Source organism: Perognathus longimembris, chromosome 5 (genome assembly GCF_023159225.1).
Source record: "Perognathus longimembris pacificus isolate PPM17 chromosome 5, ASM2315922v1, whole genome shotgun sequence".
Classification (NCBI taxonomy): domain Eukaryota; kingdom Metazoa; phylum Chordata; class Mammalia; order Rodentia; family Heteromyidae; genus Perognathus; species Perognathus longimembris.
In genome coordinates, this window is record NC_063165.1 from 37,855,703 (window position 1) to 37,880,059 (window position 24,357).

Sequence of the window (24,357 nt, forward strand, 5' to 3'; positions counted from 1 at the left end):
GCTATTTAGCTATCAGGTACCAAGCAAAATCCTGTTTATAATTGCTATTTACCACTCACCATCACTCCAGACTGAAGTTTCTCTATCAATTCTTCCATATTTAATCCAGAAACATTATCTTTCAAAAAGGGAGGTGTTATACACTTTATTGATCCAGAAAAATTGTGATTTAATGATTGCAAAGGCATTCTCCTGGGCATGTGTTCTGTTTCTTGTTGTCTATATGCGTTGTTTGCTGCTATACTTTCTCCCAGTCTGAATAGGAAGTAAAAAGAAAAAAATACAAAAACAAAGCAGCACTAGGCAGAACATTGCAGAATTAGGGAATCTTAAAATTAAGAAATCTTTCCAAATGATGGGTTTTTTTGGGGGTGGGGTGAGGTTAGGGTTGGGTTAGGGAATATAAAGCTTCACAGTCATGAAAACTTTGTACCACAATGACACATGGCATGGGTAATATCCTAAATTTTCTGAAATATTCCCTTTAATAATGACATTTCTACCTTTGGTTTAGAGGCACCGTAGTCTAGTTTTATGGATGTAGATTATTTGCACTAAGTACCAGGTTACTAGTATTGCTCGGAACAGCCTTCTTATCATGAGGTGCATCACTTTTTCTGTGTCTATGTCCTTTTTCTTTCCTTTTTTCACTCAGTAAGTTCTAACCAATCTGACCTCCACTGACTTTCAAGACCAATCTGACTGGTGCCCCTTTAATGACAGTCTAGTTTTCTGCCTCTAAGCTTTGTTTCTTATCATCAGATCTTCTTTCAAATTCATCTCTTCTAAGAAAATTCATGACTAAGCCCTATGTAATGCTAATATTGACCACCCTTCTTCCCTCCCTTCCTCCTGCCATCTTATCTGTGATTATAGGACAAATTTTACCACAGCAGGCATCTAGTATAATTTGTTGCTCTAGCAAAAAATACCTAAATAGTATAGTTGTATTTGGCCCTTAAAAAATATTTGTTAAATGTTCAGTAAAAACAAGCAAGCAAATTTACATACATAAAAATGACATATCCACTCATTCACTCAATAAATTCACTTACAAAACTAATATAGACAAGATCAAGTAAGGACACATAAAAATAAACATAAGTAGACCACAAAGAAAACGATCCACAACACATTAAGGGAAGGCTAAAACATCAGGAAAATGGTGGGAAGGCCTTACCAAGAGGCAAAGGATGAGATATCCATGTTCAGAGGGGCTGTAGCTTTCCCTTTGAAGATTTTTTTTGTCATGCTAGGCTAATACAATTGAAGCAAGCAAATCATCATAAAATGTAATAGCTTCATTATAAACCATTTCCAAGTTGTAACCGGAGGTTTCTAATTGTTTACCATTTTTGTTAAAAATACTGGAATTCTGATCATATGGCTCATGCATTTAGGATCATCTAAATTTTTAAATTCTGAAAAGTGCAATTTGGCTTACAGCTTATACTTCAACTACTCAACCCTGCTGTTTGAGAAGGAAAGTAGTCATAGATAATGAAGATAATATGAAAATGAATGTGTACAGATTTGTTCTAATAAAACTACTTATGTAGTGCCTGTCCAATGACCTGCTTGTTCATCTCTGCCAATATAGTGAATGTCTCACCTGTTTACCAACTGCTTCAAATTACTAAAACCACTTTTACAAATTTATCCAAATAAATAATTTAGTTTTAAAAGTTTATTAAAATAGACATCTAGTAAATATTTTTCTAATCATTTAGTGTCTTACCTTAAAAATGAGGTATTTTTCAAATATTATTGTAAATATTCTTTTGCTATCTGAAATCAATGATTGTAAAATAAATTGCCAATCACCTTCTATTTTCTGATTAAAAACACATATTTTCCTTAGGGGCCTTTTTACTCTTTAAGCACAACTTTCAGTTTATGTAGTATTCAGAAATGACCACTTTGGCAAATGGTCCAGATCTGGTCAATAACAGTAATGTTTGGTTTTGTACTTAAAACATTTAGGAAGGAAAATGTTCTCTAGAAAGAACTAAATGTAGAAGACAAGTTTATGTGTTAAGAATATAATACATTAAAAAGTGATGGCTAATTCACAATAGCCAAAATATGGAAACAACTCAGATGCCCCTCCACAGAAGAATGGATCCAAAAAATATGGTACTTATACACAATGGAATACTACATAGCGATTAGGAATGGTGAAATATTGTTATTCGCAGGGAAATGGTCAGAACTCGAACAAATAATGTCGAGTGAGACAAGCCTAGAACACAGAAAACAAAGGGGCATGATCTCCCTGATATATGACTGTTAACAAAGGGAGACGGAGAGACAGTAGAGACCAAGTCTGGGAAACCAAAAACTGCTTGTCAAATAGTATTCCCCACAGGATTGGGGCAGCGACCCAACAGTATGTAACTATAACCAAACAATTACTCAACATATAAAGGTCAAAAATTGACCTCTCAGGGGAATACAATAGCTCAAAAGCTATGTTTGTACATTCATATAAGACTACCATCGACATATTGTCTAATATCGACATTACATTTAAAGCCCTAGGCAAACTTTCTTGGGCGTGGCCATGTGGCTACTGTATATATTCTTGATACATTGTATATTGTATATATGTCTACCTGACCTAGAGAAGGGATAGAAAAACAGGACGTAAGATATCACAAGAAATGTACACACTGCCCTACTATGTAACTGTACCCTTTTTGCACAACACCTTGTCAAAAAATTTGTGTTCAATTAATAAATAAATTAAATTTAAAAAAAAGAAGAACTCTCGGCAACACCCTTGTGACAAGGTTATTTGCCTAAACCAATCATTTTGAAACCCACAAGCTAGCCAATCACCTTTAGTTGCTATGCTGTTGCTATGCTGTTTTATGCTTTTACCATGGTGAGATATGATTTGCTGTGTGCTGCTGTAAAAACCTTGTTGACAGAGGAGTCAGGGCTCGACCTGCATCGGTAATGGTTGTGAGCCCAGGTTCAAGCTTGCAATAAAGACTCTCATGTGCTTATATAAAAAAAAAAAAAAAGGGCTGGGGATATAGCCTAGTGGCAAGAGTGCCTGCCTCGGATACACGAGGCCCTAGGTTCGATTCCCCAGCACCACATATACAGAAAACGGCCAGAAGTGGCGCTGTGGCTCAAGTGGCGGAGTGCTAGCCTTGAGCGGGAAGAAACCAGGGACAGTGCTCAGGCCCTGAGTCCAAGGCCCAGGACTGGCCAAAAAAAAAAAAAGTGATGGCTAAGAGAAAGAGAAAAATAGTACCTGGATAACACATTTAACTACCTTGATCTACCCTTTCCTTGGACTTGCCTTCTTAGGTACAGGAATCAAAATTTTATTTTATTTCATTTTACTGATAAAATGAAATCTTCACTTTACCAATTTACTAAGGTATGTTGAGGATTACTGAAGACACAGCACAATGTCCCAATATGACAAATATATATTGCAAATGATTACAACTCACACTAACGCAGGAAAATCTGGAAGCGGAGCTGCTTCCAATAATATTCCCAGTCCAGACTGTACTTGTTCTCTGTTATCTGACGTTAAAGCAAAAGCCAATGGAGTAATCAAACGTGGATCCTAAGCAAATCACAAACCAAAAAACAAGAGGCAAAGAGTATCAAGTCTCTAGAATACAGAAAACTCCAAAATGTTTCTGTCTCATGTTTGAATGTATCATTACACTTTACTTTCTTGCATACATTGTGATGCAATCAGTATAAGCACTAGCTTAAAAATAAGTCCAATAAAAGTTTTAAATATTTTCAACTACGCCTATGTTGACAATCTTAAATATTTTGAAGAACTTACAGGTTCTTCATGTCAGTGAAGATTTTATATAGCACTATAAAATTGAAATCATCTTCTATGAAAAAGGTCTATAATTTCACAAAAAGATTTTAGACTCAATTCTTTGTAAAACATCCTTATTATAGAATATATTAATATAAATCACTTCTCTATAATTAAAATGTTAAGTTCCTTGTACATATGCAAATATAATTCAGTACCACAGAACCAGAACATATTTTTTGGCAGGTCTTAGTCTTCACAACTCCTCTCAGAAAAGAGGATCATTATTAAGTTTATGAAAGAAATTGAAATCCAAAAGGAGAAATTACTCTCATTCAAACTTACATTCACTAGTCATTGGTATATAAATTTTGAAATGACGTTTTAAATATTATATTCTCAAATTGTACACATGGCCCCTGTTTAAGGGTTCAGTTTTGTCTTCTACCCAGTTTATACATTCATTATAATCATCTCTGCCAAGTTATTAAATGTATTTCAGCAAAAATATTAATTAAAATACCTATTACAAGGCAGGTGTTATATCTATTAACAGACATGTTAAATCCTGAACTGGGCCCCAGAAGAACAGCTCAAACCCAAATGAAGTTATTTTGGCTATGAATCACATCTGTTCAGTTTTCCAAAAGCAAAACAAAAACAGTAGCATAGTTTGAGCCTCCTCTGTTTCAGACCCATAAAGGAACTGAAATGATCAATATAGTTGTGTTTCACTTCTCTGTCCTTCAGCCTCTTTTCTATCTATAAAGCCAACCTTCCTCTGCTAACACTCTATTCCCAGAGTGTATAATAGTAAACAAAGGCTGAGGTACAGCTCAGCAGTGGAGTGCTTGCCCAGCATGCTCAAGCCATGTGCTTCTGCTCTAGTACCTTAGAGATAATAACAACAATAATAAATAGGACAACAATATGAACCAATTACATCTTTAAATTAAGCCTATCAAGTTAGTCATGATAACATCTAAACCTCTTTTCCTATAGCTATTATCAATACAACATGTGAGCTAGCTATGTTTTGCATAGTCCCTCTGATCTCACTGGCATTCACAATCATGTTCTTTCTATCTATGAATATATTTCAACAACCCTGATTGAAAAAAAAAACACAAAAAACTCTATAAAGAAAACACTAGCCTCTTCTCAAAACCAATAAAAGCAAATGAACAAACCTGCAAGTTTATCAGAATAGGAAAAGCTGTGAAAACAATATACTATGAATGTTCTGTAACTTGGGATCAGAAACAGTTTACATTCAGTTTTCTGTAACAGTATGTAAAAACAACTGTACAATGAAGACTTGTAACTACTGAAGACAGGTAGCATGTTTGTTTACATTGTCCTCTGATGAACAAGTCTAAGAGAAATATCATTGAAATATTTAAGATATAAAAACAATTTGCCAGAAACCATTTACAAAGGAATACTCTTCAATGTATGAAAATTTTAAAACTTACTTGAAGGATTTTGTAGAAGCTTACTTCCATGCCAGGAACCAACTGTTTAAGCTTGTTCATCAAATCAAGAGTTTTCAAAATTACATCAGCAGCAAGTTTGCTTTAAGAAAAGCCATATCTAAATTAAATAACTCAACAACTTGTTTTTAAACTCAAGAAAACAGAATATGATTCTTTCTGAGAATAAAAAATACATTCTTGGAATTCAATACTAAAAAGAATATACTAGCCTTAATAGTCTAAGGGTTGTGTGTGTGTGTGTGTGTGTGTGTGTGTGTGAGAATGTGTATGAGTGTGTGTGTGTGTGTGCATGCATATGTGCTGTTTCTGAGCCTTGAACTCTGGGCCTTGAACTCTCAATTGGCTTAATTTCCTCATTGACTTAACATTAGCACTTGAACCACACCTCAAGTTCTAATTTTTTAAGTTAATTGGAGATAAAAGTCTATTGGATATGTCTTCCTAGGCAGGCTTCAAACCTTAATTTTCAGATCTCAACCTTCCAAGTAGTTAAGGATTACAGGCATGAGCTTAATACAATAGTTAAAATTCATATAGTACTCCTTTTTCCACTTTCAAACACAAACTTTCTGCTTCAAGTAGGTAAAAGTACTGAAGTATTAAAGGATCCATTAATACTTAGTTTAAACATTACAATATCAACAACACAGAATATCATTAAGCAATAAAGAACACATAAAAATTAGTATAAGAATTACGCTAAGCTATGTACCTGAAGCAAGAGTATAAAAAGAATCTTTGTTCTTGAGAAACACAATTGCTGATAATTAAGGTCTCTATGTAAATGAGAAGGAATTATAGTATTCAACACTTACCAGGTTGTCAGTGATTATTTACTAGATGGACTTAATTCAAAAAGCACAAAAAATGTCTCTACTATCATGAAAATCCACCTTTCTAATGCCTGACACACTAAGGAAAAAAAAGCCATTACTGTTAAGAAAATTTTGGCAGTGATTGATTTTCTTATAATAAAAATTTTTTTTATTTAAAATTTGAAAATGAACTGAACAAAAAATTAAATTACTGAAGTAATGGCAAAAATAAGTTTCAGTTGGGCACTGGTTGCTCATGCTTATAATCCTAACTACTCAGGAGACTGAGATCTTTGAGGTTGAAAGGCAGCTGGGACATTAAAGACCATGAGACTCTTACCTTCAAAAACTACTTAGAAAAAGCCAGAAGTGGTACTGTGGCTCAAGTGGTAGAGCACTAGTCCTGAGCACAAGAGGCTCAGTTAGGAACAGTGCCCTGGCCCTAAGTTCAAGCCTGAAGACTGACCAAAAAAAAACAAGTTCCAAAAAAAAAAAAAAAAAAAAAGTAGATATCATGTCTCTCTCCCCATACCCCCCACAGTCAAAGAATCCCAAAAGATAAAACAAGTCAGTTAAAACCTTTCTTTAGGGCTGGGAGTATGGCCTAGTGGCAAGAGTACTTGCCTCCTACACATGAAGCTCTCAGTTCGATTCCCCAGCACCACATATATGGAAAAAGGCCAGAGGGGGTGCTGTGGCTCAAGTGCTAGCCTTAAGCAAGAAGAGGACAGGGACAGTGCTCAGGCCCTGAGTCCAAGGCCCAGGACTGGCCAAAAAAAAACACACACAAAAAAACCTTTCTTCAAAAGTACACAATCTATCCATTAAATAATTTTTAATTAAAAAATGTATTATTTATATATGATGTTTGTTTAAATCTTGGCTATTTCTTGAGCTACTAGAACATAACCAAAGTATAAATCTTAAAAGATGAAACTACATTTGAAAAATTTTACTGCATTTCACCATCTTGTAATTTCGATTTTGAATACTCACCATAATTCAGAATCTGCTACTTTGGTTCCAAACCCCAGGTCAATCTTGCCGTATGTAAACTGTTGTTCTATCAGAGTGGTACACTTAGTAGTAGTCAGAACTTCTGCAATCCGCATTTTGAGAGTGTCGTCTCCACATAGAGGTAAGCTTTGTTAAGATTCACACATACAAATAAAAAGATTCCCCAAATAATTTATGTTTGATAATAGTTTATAACATTCAAGGTAATTTAATATAGATCAACCCAACATCATAACCCAGTATAATTACAAGTATATTTACTCAATGGTAGGTTATAGCACTGGAAATGGAGCATTATTAGTGATGAATGTCAAGAAGTGGTTTCATACCAGAAACACAGAAGAGATCACTGGATGTTCCATTTTTGTTAGTACTCATTGTACTTTAAGTAAATACTGGTTGCAGTCAGGGATTTTCCTAAAATTTGGTAAGTCAGAGTATGTATCATTAAAAAAGGGCTAAGTTAAATACCTAAATCTAGCTACTGGGGAAGTTATTTATTGGGCTAATGTTATAAGGCCAGACCAGGAAAAGTGGTGGCATGTGCCTTTTATTGTAGCTATTGTGAAGTGGAAGACAGGACCTTGTATCAAAAGTAACAAGCAAAAATTAGGATTGTAGATGTGGCTCTGTAATAAGAACGACTGCTTAATAAAAGGAAGGACCTAAATTCAAACCCAGTGTGGATGCCATAAAATAATCAACGATCTGAGTAAGGTCAAGCAGAAAATCCTGTGTCTATACAGCAGTGATCAACTTTGGCTACATGTTAAAATCATCTATGTAGATTAAACAATCCATATTCACACACACACACACACACACACAGAGAGAGAGAGAGAGAGAGAGAGAGAGAGAGAGAGAGAGAGAGAGAGAGAGAGAGAGAGAGAGAGAGACCACACAAAGAATATCCTGGTTTCAAATTGTCCCAATTACTTTAGAATTTGTGGAAGATTCTTGTGTCTCTCTTGTTTTATTCATTCTAATATCAAGCCAGGGTTAAGAGTGCTGTAAAGGAAAATGAGAGGAAAAGAGATGCCCAGAAGATAGACAAAAGAAGTAGTTTGCCTAATCTTGTTTCTCTGAGAAAGAAAGGTGATCAGGTAAATTTAAGAAATCTCAATATGGTATTGTCCCTTGCCCTCAGTGAGAGAGGGTTTAAAGTTACTAGAAATATTTAAAACTTGGAACTTGGACTTCTCCACAACTTGGAATTAGTAACCTAGAAAAAGCAAATACACTTAAGAATTGAGAATCAGGGTACAGAGGCTGGGAAACTAATTGTATTCAAAGTTTTTTATGTTGATATATTTGTCTTTCTTATAATCAAGTATGATATATTTCCTCTCTATTAGAATATTCATGGAGAGTTTTTTAAAAACACAAGGTTGAACAAAGTAGATGAAATAATGACAAATCTAACAACACTTTTTATTCACTGATATATTCTACCTAAGAGAGGAAGAATTAATCATGCAGTGGTAACTGGCATCAAAAGGAAAAGACTAATAAGGATAATACTAGAGGCAGTTTAGAAGAGGCCTCCAAATTTTAAACTCAGAAAAATGTTGAAATCAAGTATAAAAAGCTATTCTTGTGTTGGGGAGATTCTCAGTGGTTTAGTGATTGTTGTGTTAGTCCCTGACCTTGTTCTCTGAACAACTCAAAGAAAAATATTAATAAGTATTTCTTAAAATGTACTTTAAAGTTTTATACAGAAAAAAATGAGGGTGAAAAAAAGTCTAGGTAATTTTTTAGAAACTCTTCATTGAGATTTATTTCATTATTTCTAAACAGATGAGATACAGAGAAGTGGCAAAATAGAAGATAAAATGCAATACGAAGGGAGAAGTATAGTTCCCATAGTTATGACAGTAAAGGATATTTAATAAAACTTCAATAGCTTTCACCATCCGCTCACATTTTTTTCTTATTAAGGAATCATCCAGACTTTGTTCTGTGAACTGAAGCTGATCCAGGACCGTAGGCAGTAGTAGGGTAACGAAACGGTCAGCTGAGGCACAGTTAGTAGTGTCTATGACATCCTGAAGAAGGACACAGCAGGAAAGATTGAAAATAAAGATGGACTACACAAGATAAAGCAGTCATTATTGAGTTGTCACCTCCCTTTAAACTTCTTGTATTTACTTCAATACTTCACTTACTTTTCACTTTTAAGTTATTTATCCAGTCTTCAACACCCTGATGGTGTTTAAATTTCACTGAAATTTAATAATATAACAATTTTACGGACGACCAAGATAGGCTAGACAAGTAAAAAAAATCAGGAAGAATAGCAGAGACTACCAAATTGCCAAAATGGCAGAATCCTTTAGACTGTGGTGATTTCTCATCCTGGCCTAGCACATTCTCTAGTATGTTCCTCTCCATTTTACTAATTTCAACATTTTATCATAAGCCGTTTAACAACTAACAAAAACAGACAATAACATCTATTGAGATAGAAACAGAATGTAGCTACTGCAATGATAATCATACAACACCATAAATACGTAGTTAGGATCTTTACTTACTATTCAGAAACCAATATATACAAGCTACACAACAAAATAGGGAAAATACTACCACATACAATTTTAGCAGTAGCTAAATGACAGTAGTTCAACTGTTAATATCAGGAATTTTCCTATGTATGAACAATTGGAAATTTACTATGGGTGTTTTTTTTAAATATTAAACAAGCTTTTTATGAAAAATGTTAACTTAAGAGTTGCAAAAGTAGAAGAGTCAATGTTCTACAACCGTATTACCTCAAATAGTTCCTTGAACAACTCCAATGTTAAGGCAGAACAGTTTTCTGACCCATCCAAGGGTTGGCTTAACCAACGAAGAAGAGCTACAGTAGGTTCTAAAGACTTAGAACGGCTTCCCACAATGCTGTTGCCAGAGGAAGATTGTTCAAACATAATCTGACTTAGAACATGGCGCAGCTGAGTTACTGAACAGAAGGCAAGAAGTAACTCTAAAACCTGTCAACATAAAGTTTTCATTAAATTTCAATTTTACTAGACACTAATATACAAATGATAAGGCTAAAAATGTTATACATTTTAACTACTAATGCTCCTTTGTAGTAATTACAAAAACACACATTGTTTGTAAAATGACAAACCATCTAAAAAATCAAATTGGGATTGTGAATACATGCTGTATCCTAAAAGTAAAAAATTATCGTAAAGCATACTGTAAGATACAAAAGTGGGGTTGGGTAGATTGAGTTCAATGGAAAAGTGCTTTCACACTATGCATGAGGACCTGCACTGAAAACAGACATATAAACAAAGACCACCAAACCAAACCCAAAACAAAATAAAGTTTGCTGAATTTTGCTTGACTAAATATTGTAAACTCTTCCATGTCTGTCTGCATGTACTTAAAGGGTCTTTTCTTGTGCTCAGTATTTTACAGTTTCACAATGGAGGCGTTGCATGTGTTCTGCTGGATTTCTGCCCTCACCTCTTGACTTAAACAAAAAAAAAAAAAATCAGTTAAATGGCATCATTAAAAGAAAAACTCACCTATTTAATGGTCTCAAAAATATAAATAAAGTGTATATATAGGCATTGATCTAACAGTCTGCCAGTTGTTAACACAAGGTTCTACAGATTTTAGATACTCTATAGTCACAATGCTCTGTAAATAGTAAGGTTTTTTTTTAATCTTCTTTCCTAATTCCTGTAATATGTATTCACTGTTCTTGTCTTACTAGGCTAGTTCATCAATAACTATATCATCAATACTATACAATACTAAACACAATGTTTTAAATTTTTTCCTTCTGTAAATATTGCTAGATGAAAGTCTAGCTTGAAACAAAAGTCCAACTTCATATCAGACATAAATTAAATTGTAGATGGATTATAGTTCTACACAGAAAAATTACTATAGGGGCTGGGGATATGGCCTAGTGGCAAGAGCGCTTGCCTTGTATACATGAAGCCCTGGGTTCGATTCCCCAGCACCACATACACGGAAAATGGCCAGAAGGGGCACTGTGGCTCAGGTGGCAGAGTGCTAGCCTTGAGCAAAAAGAAGCCAGGGACAGTGCTCAGGCCCTGAGTCCAAGCCCAGGACTGGCCAAAAAAAAAAAGAAAAAAAAAAAAGAAAAATTACTATAAAACACAGGAGTTCATTTCTTGCATTTGGAGTATATATAGATTTCTTAAATCAGATACAAAAGTTAAATCTGGGGTCATTATGACTCAAATGGTAGCATACCTGCCTAGCAAGCTTAAGGCCCTGAGTCTAATCCTCACCACTACCAAAAACAAAACAATAAGAAAGTATTATTAAAGCAGGAATTAAGCTGCATTAAAATCAAGACAACATTAAATGAGTGACAAAGGCAACTCAGGACAGAAGATAATTCCACAAAATATAAAAGTTAGAGAACATATATAATTCAAATATTTATATTTAAATATTATAGTCTATCAAAAATACACATAAATATTTCAAATATGGTTAATGAATGTGAAAAAGTATTAACCACTAGTTATTGTTAAGGAAATACAAGCTTTAACTATAATGCAATACTAATTTTAAACATTTGAATGACTAAATAACCTGGAAATACCCAATACTGACAAAGATGCAGAATAAACAAGCCCTCAAATGCAAATAAACCAAACCCTTTGGTAAACTGTTCCATAGTAGCTAATGAAGCTCTCTTTATTAGGTCTTATTGGAAAAGATTGTGTGACTCAACAATTGCAAGCCTAGCTACATTGGTAAAACATGTTCATAAGCTCACCACAATGTGCAGAAAAAAATAAGAATATTCTTTTTTTTTTTTGCCAGTCCTGGGGCTTGGACTCAGGGCCTGAGCACTGTCCCTGGCTTCTCCTTTGCTCAAGGCTAGCACTCTGCCACTTGAGCCACAATGCCACTTCTGGCCATTTTTCTGTATATGTGGGTGCTGGGGAATCGAACCCAGGGCCTCATGTATACGAGGCAAGCACTCTAGCCACTAGGCCATATCCCCAGCCCCAAGAATATTCTTAATAGTCAATATTCACAAACAAAAAAGAATCTAAAAGTTATATGTAAAACAGGTGAATTTCATACCCTAATGTTGAAAAAGAGTATTTTGTGTTGAAGACACACAAAAGGTTACATTTCACTTACCAAGATTGAGACTTAGAACAAAGAAAAGTCAGAAAAGGGTAGGTGTTGATTAAAAGGTTCTAGAGGAATTATGACATTTTATTCTGATCTCAATATAGGATATACAACTGCATTTGGTTTTCATTATTCAGAGAGCAGTGCACTTAAAGATTTTTGCACATTAGTTTTTTAAAACTGTAAAATAAAATATCATGGTTTTACATACCTTTGAAGAAGAATCAGGATCTTTCCCATTAAGAAGACCTAATACTTGATTAAGACATGAAGAAAAGTGTTCATACCTAGGTTTCAAATTTTAAAAAGTATATCATAAGATGGTATTTACAAAGTTGATATATAAATGTATTTACTCATAAGATAAAAAAACAACCCAATCAATCTACCAATCATCATAATCTATGGCTGACTGGAAGGTACAACTTCTGGTCACTGCCTACTACTATGAGAAAGTATTGTACTACATATTACTAGCTCAGGAGATAAAAATTCAGGTCTTGAACCACAGTTACAGCTAAATGTATGGCATTTGCACCATTTTTTGTAAAGCTGAAAATTCATGAAGTTGAGAATTATCTGTATTTAAAATCTGGAATGTGTTCTTACTACACTGTTTTATATATACAGCAGCTTATTCATTTACCAAAACACAATCACCCATGAGAAAATAAATTGAGTCATGGAAGTTTTTAGTATGTCAACTGTCTTATATGTTTAATAGATTGTGCTCAATTTCTTAAAAAGAATTCAAGGGTATAGGAATAGGTTAATAAGTTACGTAGTTACTGAGTCTCATGGGGTCTACTCATTGTATCAAATAATTAAAAAAAAAAGAAGATAGCAAAAATAAACTTGAGACGTTGGCAAAACTCTGGTTTAGAGTGAAAATTGGGATATTCACTTTTAAAAGCAATTAAACATTTTTTTAAAGACCTGAAAGTAGAAGTAAAAGGAAAGAGACAATTGAATGGTAGGTACTGACAGGGGAAATCAGCTGAAAATAGGACAGATTACTATGTAAATAATATTGAAATAATAATGAAGAAACAAAATGAAAACAAGGAAAGAACTAAGATTAATAAAAGTACAAGAAATGGGGCTGGGGATATGGCCTAGTGGCAAGAGTGCGTGCCTCATATACATGAGGCCCTGGGTTCAATTCCCCAGCACCACATTTACAGAAAACGGCCAGAAGTGGCGCTGTGGCTCAAGTGGCAGAGTGCTAGCCTTGAGCAAAAGGAAGCCAGGGACAGTGCTCAGGCCCTGAGTCCAAGGCCCAGGACTGGCCAAAAAAAAAAAAAAAAAGTACAAGAAATGACACTGATAAAGATGCATTACATTCATAAACTGTCTTATTAAATGGCAACTCCTTTGCACAATTACTTAAAGGCAATTTTTAAAAAATAAGCAAATTTGCGGAGGAAAATAGATTTGAGCAATCTCCAATCAGATGAGATTGTTTTCATGTTTTTTAAATTTATGTGTAAAACAAAGATAAAGCCATCTTCTGCATGCACGGTGACAAGAGGAAGCAACAAATGTCTGAAAGAGCTAATAAGGGAAATGAGAATAAAGCTGAATAAGAATAACTATAAGTAGACTGGACCAGAAAAAAAAAATGCATGATCTTTTCAAGCTTTGATTGGGGAATTAAGTTAGACTGCAAAACAGAGTTGATGATTAAGTATAACAGCAAAGTGAGAAGACTTAGCTAGCAGTGATTCTTGGGTTTTAGTTTGCATATAGAAAAAAAATGCAACTGAGATTTAATCAGCAATTAGCAATCTCGTACTGATCATTTTTCAGGTCTCCTAGAACCTAGAAAGGTATGTCCAAAACATTTTTTCAATCTCATTCAAGGCTATTTAACACTATCTTGGCAGCCAGAACATACACTCGTGGGTAGTGGGAAACAGAGAAGATGGGGCAGATAAAAGAAGTGAAATATTAGTGTTACTCATTGACTTTGTAAACTTTTAATACCATATCATACCAAAATTTTAATACCATACCATAGTGATTAATTTTTGCCCTTGTCCTTAGCTTAACTTTTTAAACCTTGATGCTGTTTCTTAAAGATTAAGGACTACCTTTACAATCTCATACTGCTAAGACTCCATTCTCTCCCAGTATCTCATGATAGTAGTAGCTCAGTAATTGCTCTTTTTTTTTTTTTTTGGCCAGTCTGGGGCCTTGAACTCAGGGCCTGAGCACTGTCCCTGGCTTCTTTTTGCTCAGGCTAGCACTCTACCACTTGAGCCACAGTGCCACTTCTAGCCTTTTCTATATATGTGGTGCTGAGGAATCAAAGCCAGGGTGTCATGTATTGAGGCAAGCACTCTTGCCACTAGGCCACATTCCCAGCCCCAGTAATTGCTCTTATTTGTGAATAATGAGGCAAATTAACTCTTTGAAACTACTTCAGTAATTCTATAATTTAGGACTACAAAGTAGCTTAAGCACTGAGAAAATTTAACTTAAGATGCAAAAAAACATGAGTTCTTTGGAAAATAATTATCAGTTGATCTTAAGATGTATATATTTTACAGAATGATACAATCCTACTAATCTAAGACTTAAGTCTGTGTTCACACATCCACACATACACTCTTAAACACCCTTAAAGTTACATTTTAATATTTCAGATCAGGAAAAGAAAATGAATGGGAATAAAATCATCATAACATTCTGGTTGAGTTTACTAAGAATCAGTAAAATCTAAGTCTACTGTAGCAAAAAAAATGTTGTTTATTCAACAAAATATATCTTAGTTTAAAAAATAAAAAGGAAAATTTCTAAATTTGCTGAAGTGAGTCATACCTGGTAAGATAATCGGCAATTTTAGGATTCTTAAGGAGATCCATTAATAGGTCAACTGAATACTTTCTTGTTAGTGTACCATCACCATTTATGAGAATATTAAATATTAACTGAAAAGTTTGATGAATGTTTCGAGCATGGAAGAGCTTAAAAGAAAATTAGGAAAAATGCATTATACAAACAATGTAAAATGATACCATTCTATATTTTAAAAAAACTTCAATGATTTTTAAACTTGAAATTAACTTTATACAGAAAAAAGTCATACTTACCTTTTCCCCTACCTCTTCATTTAGTGTCAAACTAGACAATATTGAAAGTGCAAACACAACCACAGTTAAGCTACTGTGTGCTAGAAACGTAATAAGAGTGCGATAAAAAGATTTCACATTGTTCTGAGGGGAAAAAGAGAAAAAAATAATGTTTTACATTCTGATTTTAAAAAGCATGTACTTTATAGAATGGATAAGGTCACTAACTATTCATCAATTCTTCTAAACAAATGATTGTTGTACCTACATGAAAATGGAAATAGGAAGCTTTAAGACTGGTGAGGGAAGGGTAGATTGATCAAGATGCAGGCACTGTACACATAAACATACCTATTAAACTGATAGTTAAAATTTTAAGGCAGTTCAAATGCTGTATAACTATTTTCAATTTCCCAATGAAAACAGAAGTTTAGCACAGAGACAAATTAATTCAAAGCACACTTCTTATAAAGAAAGAAAATGGCAATGGTAAAGGTGTCCAAATAAAAGGTAAATTTTTACTAAGTTTTCTCATGTTCCAATAAATATTTCACAGATGTCAGGGTGTCAACATTCATAATGGAAAAAGAGTGTTGACTTAAACATTGCGGCAAAAGCTTTAACATTTTAAGCTGGAAGAGATGGTTTGCGCCTGTAATCCCAACTACTTGGGAGGCAGAGATAAGAAGGGGACAAACAGGTCAGCCAAAAACTTGGTGAGGACACCATCCCAACAAATAAGATAAGTGTGGTCTACATCTGTGATCCCAGCTACAAGGAGACATAGGTAGGAGGATTATGGTAAAAGGCTAACCCTAGGAAATCTATAAAACCTACCTGAGGGGCTGGGAATATGGCCTAGTGGCAAGAGTGCTTGCCTCATATACATGAAGCCCTGAGTTCGATTCCTCAGCACCACATATGTAGAAAATGGCCAGAAGTGGCGCTGTGACTCAAGTGGCAGAGTGCTAGAGTGCTAGCCTTGAGCAAAAAGAAGCCAGAGAGTGCTCAGGCCCTGAGTCCAAGCCCAGGACTGGAAAAAAAAAAAAAAAAAAAAAAGCCAAATAACAAACCACCAACCCAAAAGGGCTCAAGCCTAGCAAGTGTGAAACCCCCAAGCTCAAACTGTAGCAGAGAGAAAACAGAACATAAAAAAGGAAGAAATGATTCAGTCAATTAGAGACTGTCTTGTGCTACACATTTTGAGGAAGGAGCTGTTTTCACATTTACTTTTTTTTTTTTTTTTTGCCAGTCCTGGGCCTTGGTCTCAGGGCCTGAGCACTGTCCCTGGCTTCCTTTTTGCTCAAGGCTAGCACTATGACACTTGAGCCATAGCGCCACTTCTGGCCATTTTCTATATATGTGGTGCTGGGGAATCGAACCCAGGGCTTCATGTATATGAGGCAAGCACTCTTGCCACTAGGCCATATTCCCAGCCCACACATTTACTTTTTACCATGTGACGTTAGATACCATTCAAGAGGTGTATGAGATGACTACTTTCATATATTACTGATGTAATATAGACAGGTAGTATCTTAATGTAATGAAATTACTAGATAGGGAATAATGAACAAATACTTACTCTTTATTATATTTAAAGGTTTCTAAGTAGGCTTTTTTTTTTCTTTTATAAAGAAAAAATGCATGAGCCTACCCCTTTACACACACAGCTTTCTTCCTTTCTATAAATCTTTTCCTGGTACAAAATAGGCTCCATTTGAAAATAAGATCAGAAAAATGCAACAGTTGAACAAATTAAATCATATTTAGTTTAACTTCAAGATACTGTACAACTGGGTAATTGTTCACAAAGGTACAGTTAAGCTCATTTGTATCCCCTGATTTATTGTAAGGACTAGAATTTGAAACTAGATACTTGCTCATGAGTCCTTCTAGAAAAGCTGCACTGCTAACTGTGAAAACACAAGAATGAAGGAAATAAGACTGCCAACGACATGCTTACCTACTATTAGGTACATAATAGCTTAGCAACTTTTGTATAACTATTTGTGATGAATAATGGGATATTACAGAGAGGAAAAAGTTTTAGAAAACAATATTTTTTTCATATTTAGTCTTTCAATATTTAGTCTTCAATAGGAAGGCAAGTTATTTACAGGTCAGTCATGTTATTTTTGATGGGTCAGCTGAATGATTCTAAGTAAAAGAAAATATACAAATTTTCTTCATCATAAAACCCATTATAACCCAAAACAAAAGGAAAATCATAAACTTACCAAAGTCTTTATGTATGTTTGAACAGAAAGATTATGCCGACAAAGATTTGCCAGTAATCCCAGACAAGGCATTGTTAATTCATCTTCCGAAGACTGACTTATTTTACAATGGTGTTGTGTTTAAAGAAAAATAAAAGACAAAAGATATTAAGTTGATTCTAAACCAATCAAAATGATATAGTAATTTTGATTACATGCAAAAGAAGTCTAGCTTTGAAGACAATCATACCCTAAATAATATTTCTTTCATGTTTAAAACCAAATTATCTTATCCACTTTCATATTTTTCTGCCACAAACTTTTTGTTTCATCAAATGTAGTTACAAAATTAAAGTTACTTAGCAAAAGTTTATCCTTGAAATCATCTAAAAGGAGTAAATCTTTTTTAAAATTAAAAAAAATTATGTCAGAAAAATTCATCTATCACATGATCTTAGTTTAGAAGTAATAAATTATCTGCTTACAAACTTGATTGAATACTCACATATGATCTATCAGGAATGTAATTAAGTCATCTATATTGGAACCAGAATGGAAAATCTTGACATTATATGTCAACCTCTGCAGGAGTTGAATGCACTGAGGATAAGAAAAGAATTACAAATATAAATATAAATATAAATATTTGAAAAATACTGCCTGTTCCACAATAGCTCAATAGCTATGTACATATGATTACATAAGCTAAGCAAAATGAACTCCAAGATAGGGAAACAAGTGGTTCATCATTGTTGTTATTATTAACATACTATGTGAAATTATTTCTTTTTTCTTTTGTTATCTTCCCTATGGTTTAGCCCCTGTTGTCACTGTATTTGATTCTGGTACCCTAGGTACCTATTGTATATATGTTTGTGTGACTTAGGGAAGGGAAGGGGAACATCAAAATGGTGAGAAAAAGGGTAAAAGACAAACCAATGCAACAGCAATATTTACAAGACAATATATTGTAAAGTAAGTGTATAACTCAGGGGGGAGGGAACTGGGGAGGGGTTATGGTGGGAGAAAAATGAGGGAGGAGGTAACAAGTTTGACAAGAAATGTACTCACTACTTTACATATGTAACTTTAACCCCTCTGTACATGACCTTGGTAATAAAAATAAAAAAATAAATACTGCCTGCTCACAACAATAAACTATTAAAAATATTTTCAGCATGTCATCATTTAAGACGGTAAAGTTTAGGACAAGAACTATACTACTTCTTGAATTTGTTTTTCTAATCATATACAAAGCAGTAACAGTACTAAGAATCTACACACTATTTTCTCAAACACAACATAGTCAGTCATTGCAATGGTCTGAATGTGGCTTAGTTGCATCCAGTCTAGGATTTCCTTTGATTAAAGGCTTAATTCATAGGGTAAGGTTATGTGGAAATGATGAAACATCTGGAAGATCCTGAGACCAAGGGAACCATGAAGTACTTTTCTAGTAAAGAAGCAAAGTCTGGCCTGATTTGTTCCTGGTACAAAATCTGATTATTCACTCATCAGTACTATCTGCCATGATGTGACTACATCCAGAAAGGCATTTTCAGAACTGATGTAATGCAGACACCATATTCATGAACGTACAAAATTGTGAATAAACTGAATTTCCTCAGGTACTTAAATGTAGCAACACAAAGCTTATTAGCACAGTCATCACTCCCGCTCACTGGTTGAACTAATGTTAAGATATTTTTCAGATTTTATCATCTTTAAGATTGTATGTTACTGGTGACATTTTTTAAGTGATTATATTTTAGACTCAACTTGTGATGATGGACATAAGAGCTTTTAATTTATATTGAATAAAATAGGAAATGGAGATGGCTCAAGTGGTAGAATGCCTATCTCAAGTGAAAAAGCCACGGGGCAGTGCACGAGCCCTGGGTTCAAGCTTCAGTATTAATACTATAAGCAAAGCTTTAATATTTGTAGAATATTTCCTCAGTGGGTTGAGACTAGATGTGAAATTATAACTTTGATATGAAGAGTTTACAAAGTGTAGCCATATGTGTTTATGAGTTTAGGTGCTTATGATTTAGATTTGGTTTAATCAACAATGGTACAGTATGTGTGATGTTTCCTTCTCCATAAACTTTTATGGTGATTAAAAATTGTGCCTACCTCATGTAATGGTATACTATCATAGACACTATAAGTTAGTAGTTTGTAAAGAATATGATCAATTTCTGAAAACAAGGAAAGCGGAACAGATGTTAAGTGATAGTATACTATGAGTCTATATACCTGCAAAAATACTGAATCACTCTGGCCAGGGTTGCTCCGACAAACTACTCCCGCTAGCACAATATTCAGATTGTATGTATTCTGAAGGCAATCTCTCGTTTCACTGTCTACAGCTTTAACAAAAACAAAATGGCACAAATTATATCATTTTCATATATGATCTTCCTAAACAAAAAATAAAACAATTTTAATTCATTTAAACATAAGTAAAATGAAGTATTATGAAAATACAAATATTTTATTGCTGCTCTCCTATTTAAACATTCAAGTGACTTTTTGTATAGACTAAAAATAAAAAAAAACTTCATTTTCATTTATTTGTAGAAATATTTTGTTTTTAAAAGATTATAGCTGATCACTGCTACGCATACCTACCCACCCCTCAGGAACCTGAGCCAGCACTTGGGCCTCCTTGAGCTACATACTGAGATGCTGGCTAAACAAACCCAACATTACTATTGGGACTTTTTTCATTAATAAACCTTACAGCTTTTACAACATAAAGTCTATTAGCTAAATTAAAAAAATAATTTAAGATAATCAAATTTTTAAATGCATTTAAAGGTTGAAAGTAACTAATAAGTCTCACTATTGGAATTTGTTGAAAGAAAAAGTCTGTGGAAAGCAATTTTTAGAAAGATATATCTATAATGGCTAACAAATTTTAAAATGAACTGTAAATGTTATGGGGAATTTATTAAGCATAAACATTAAAATGTTCATTGTACTGACTGTAAAAGCAAAAACTTAGAAAAACAGGAGAATGGTTGGATAAGTTATGATCCCTGTAATTGTGTTATGGAAAGAAATGTCTGTTTCTTTGCTGCACTTATTTATTTGTGCCAAAACTAACCAACCAAAGATCAAATATCTGGAAAGATAAGTACCAAGCCATTAAATGACATTTTGTCCTCCAAATGAAAATGATAAGGAAGGTTGATGGCAATGTGAATAATGGCTCTTAAGGACAGGCACTCTGGTATAGGCCTGTAATCCCAGCTACTTGGGAGACAGAGCAAAAAAATTAGGAAAAGCTCAACTCTAACAATAAGCCAGGCATGGTGGCCAGTGTCTGTGATTCCATGGGAGGCCATATGGAGGAAGATTGTGCTGGCCCTTGTTAAATATGATAACCTATCTGAAAAATAACAACAACAAAAAACCACAAAGGACTTTGCTCAAGAAACAGTAAGCCTATTTAGCACGACCATCCTCAAGTTAAAACTCCAGTATAGGAAAAAAATAACACAAAAACCATGCTCATGTTATTTGGTCCTCTGTAACCGTGCTAACTAACTTGGTAGCTACTAGTCTATGTGTGACTATTTAAATTTAGATTATTTAATACTTAAGCTTTAGTCCTTTGGTCTAATACTTCATATGCTTCTTATCTATATGTTACTGCTCTACTGGACAACACAGATTTACAAAGTTTCTATTTGAATTGAGAAATGCTGCTCCAGCTTAATACTTGTAGATGAGATTTGGTTTTTTTTACACTAATTATATTTTAATTTTGGCAATATACACAAACATTTCACCCCTCTTTGCACACACAAATCAAAGGGAAAACATCAAGGGGACTATTTAGTGGATATATGAAAACTAAACATATGGTAAAAAAACAAAACACCAATCTTTATGTAAAAGTTCAATGTGGATAATGTAAATACAAATAAGATAACAGAAAGATAATTTCTTAACTGGTAGTTATGATTTGCTGCCTGGATTATTCAATACTGGTATTCCAACTACATATTTTTTGTTTTAAAATTCAAAAGTAGCATTTTCTAGAGTGCATTCTGTTCTGTATGGAATCTTTGGTATACACTGAAGTTATTGAATAATTTTTTAAATGACATATACAATATTACTATATAGTAAGAGACTCATAATATGTAGTAATTTTTTAAAGTGCTGAATTCTTATAAGTTCTACACTTAAGAAATCCCTTGAATGCAAATAACCAACAGACTCTATAGCTAAATCAGAACTTTCAAAAGTATTAAATTTACAATCCTCCAAAATCTGATAAAGAAACACCAATGCCTTACCTAGTTGAGACAGCAAACTGATAATACTTAAGATGAGTGAAGCACTTATATTTGGGTCTTCAAGTAGCTCTACAAGGCAACTCAAGCATTCACTTGGTAAAATCTGATTTGATGTAAACAGTCGTGTGAGCTTTTGTCCAGAAATTACCTGTAAAATGATCATTAAAGTCTGTTAGAGTTGGAAAATTACTTCTCTTCTTTATTTCAAATAAAAAACTGTTTTTTTCCAAAGTGTCACAGTTAGTTTTGGAAAATTCACATAATCCTCTTCGAGATTACTTAATTCCTCCCTTTCTAGTTAAAGAGTTGGATTTCAATTGGTATTCGCAGGGAAATGGTCAGAACTTGAACAAATAATGTTGAGCGAGACAAGCCTAGAAAACAAAGGGGCATGATCTCCCTGATATATGAGTGTTAAGGTGGGGGGAGGGGGAAGACAGTAGAGACCAGATCTGTGAAACCAAAAACTTCTTGTCAAATGGTTTTTCCCACAGGTTTGGGTCAGCGACCCTACACTATGTAACTAAAACCAAACAACTACTCAACATATAAAGGTCAAAAATTGACCTCTCAGTGGATCACAATTGCTCAAAAGCTATGTAAGTACGTTCATATAAGACTATTGTCGACATATTGTCTATTGTCGACATTACATTTAAAGCCCTAGGTGAATTTTTTTCATAGGCTACGTGGCTATTGTATATGTTCTTGGTACATTGTATATTGTATATAGGTCTACCAACCTAGGGAAGGGAAAGAAAAACAGGATGTAAGATATCACAAGTAATGTACACACTGCCCTACTATGTAACTGTACCCTTTTTGCACAACACCTTGTCAAAAAAAACTTTTCTTTAATTAATAAATAAATAACAAAAAAAAAAGAGTTGGATTTCAGTTTTTTTTTCCTCTAATGAACCAATTGGAAATGTGGCTCAAAGTGGTATAGCACTGAGTGCAGTCCTGAGTTCAAGCCCTACTACTAATATAAAAAAGGGAAATGTCACTACAGCCAATGTTTATTTTAAAAATGAATTCTAGTGCACTCATTTCACTTTCTTTGAGAAAAGACTATGAATCCCAAAGGATAAGTATATGACTGCTCATTCTGAAGAAAGGAGTCCAACAACTATGAGATTATAGAGGAAAAAATAGAGTTTAAAAAAATGTAGCCTGGATAAGCTATAATTAATATTTTTGAATTTCCATTTCAAATTCCTTTCCTCCAAGAGGGTGACAGAGACAGAGATAGAGAGGAAGGAGAGAGAAGAGAGAAGTGAGATGAGAGACAGAAAGAAAAGTTAAAAAAAAAAATCAAAACCATGGCCAGGTATGTTGATGCTTGCCTGTAATCTGTCTGAAGAAGGAAGATCTCAGTCTGTGGCTGGCCCCAGGCAAAAAGTGAGACCCTATATGAAAAATAAATAAAAGCAAAAAGGGTTTGGAGGTATGGCTCAAGTGGCAAATGTTGGCTCTGAGTTCAAACCCCTGTCTCATTGAAAGTTTCTTAAAAGAGCAAAGACAGCTGACAATAACCATGACTTTTACAAGTGCTTTATACTGCATTACTAAGTATCTTTTTCTACAAAAATGGTAAAGAGATTACTTTAGAATTAGACTAAATCTGCTGTAAATGCGTATTTTAAAAGGTCAGGCCTAAGCAGATTGCCTTAACATCCTTCTAATTTTTCATTTTCTAGTTCTCTCCTGTTCTCTCATTCTTAATTTTTTTTGATGAATGTGAAGCATTAGTGCTCTCAAGTAGTATGTGTTTTAATTATATTGTTAGAGTGAGAGTTTTTAAAACTGCAAATATTAACTCAGCAGATGAAATCACAGACACTAACAGATACTTGGGGTAGTAAGTGAGCCTTTTTTGCCTATTGTAAATGTAGCTCATTACATGATTAAGACATTTTGTTTCATACATGATTTCTGCATAGGACTATACCTGAATCGTAATAATACACATAGTAAATATAGTAATTATTTAATATGCCATATATGTATTATGTAATAATATGTAATAATTATAAAACTTCACAGAATATAAAATTTTAAAAACTATTTTGCAAATTTTCCTTTTACTTATATACAGTACTTTAATGCAAATGTAATTCATTTCAATAATAATTACTACTTTAATACAACTTACTGTAGACTTGAACAAGATACTTTACATATGTTACCTCCTTTCATCTTCATAGCTCTTTGAATACTACTATTTTGTTTGTCGATGAGTTAACTGAGGCCACAATACAGGAGCACAACTGGGATTCCTATCCAGGCAGCTTTGTTGATTCTCAATCTATGCTTTTAATCACTAAATTTTCAATCACTAGTCGCAAGGTTAGTGCAAACACCATCAAGAAACAAATTAGTTCAGCTTAGCTCTACCAAACATAAAACACCAAGACAGAGTTTAGAAGCACAAGTTCAGAAGAATGGGGAAAAAAAAAATCCCCTTTCACATGATAAC

The 24,357-nt window shown here is 34.0% G+C and overlaps 1 protein-coding gene across 1 annotated transcript in view; it reads right to left on the reverse strand.

Annotated features, from left to right (window-relative positions):
• The window catches only part of Cip2a (cellular inhibitor of PP2A), a 34,474-nt gene that overhangs the window by 8,158 nt on the left and 1,959 nt on the right, over positions 1 to 24,357 (reverse strand). Inside the window, exons 2-14 of the mRNA XM_048346565.1 lie at positions 21,879 to 22,026; positions 19,825 to 19,937; positions 18,071 to 18,165; positions 17,587 to 17,683; positions 15,368 to 15,490; positions 15,096 to 15,241; positions 12,484 to 12,559; positions 9,902 to 10,120; positions 9,016 to 9,175; positions 7,110 to 7,251; positions 5,278 to 5,377; positions 3,471 to 3,589; positions 60 to 255 (exon numbers count right to left, since the gene is read on the reverse strand). Coding sequence (XP_048202522.1) covers positions 60 to 255; positions 3,471 to 3,589; positions 5,278 to 5,377; positions 7,110 to 7,251; positions 9,016 to 9,175; positions 9,902 to 10,120; positions 12,484 to 12,559; positions 15,096 to 15,241; positions 15,368 to 15,490; positions 17,587 to 17,683; positions 18,071 to 18,165; positions 19,825 to 19,937; positions 21,879 to 22,026 — 1,734 coding nt within the window. The remainder of the gene's footprint in view (positions 1 to 59; positions 256 to 3,470; positions 3,590 to 5,277; positions 5,378 to 7,109; positions 7,252 to 9,015; positions 9,176 to 9,901; positions 10,121 to 12,483; positions 12,560 to 15,095; positions 15,242 to 15,367; positions 15,491 to 17,586; positions 17,684 to 18,070; positions 18,166 to 19,824; positions 19,938 to 21,878; positions 22,027 to 24,357) is intronic.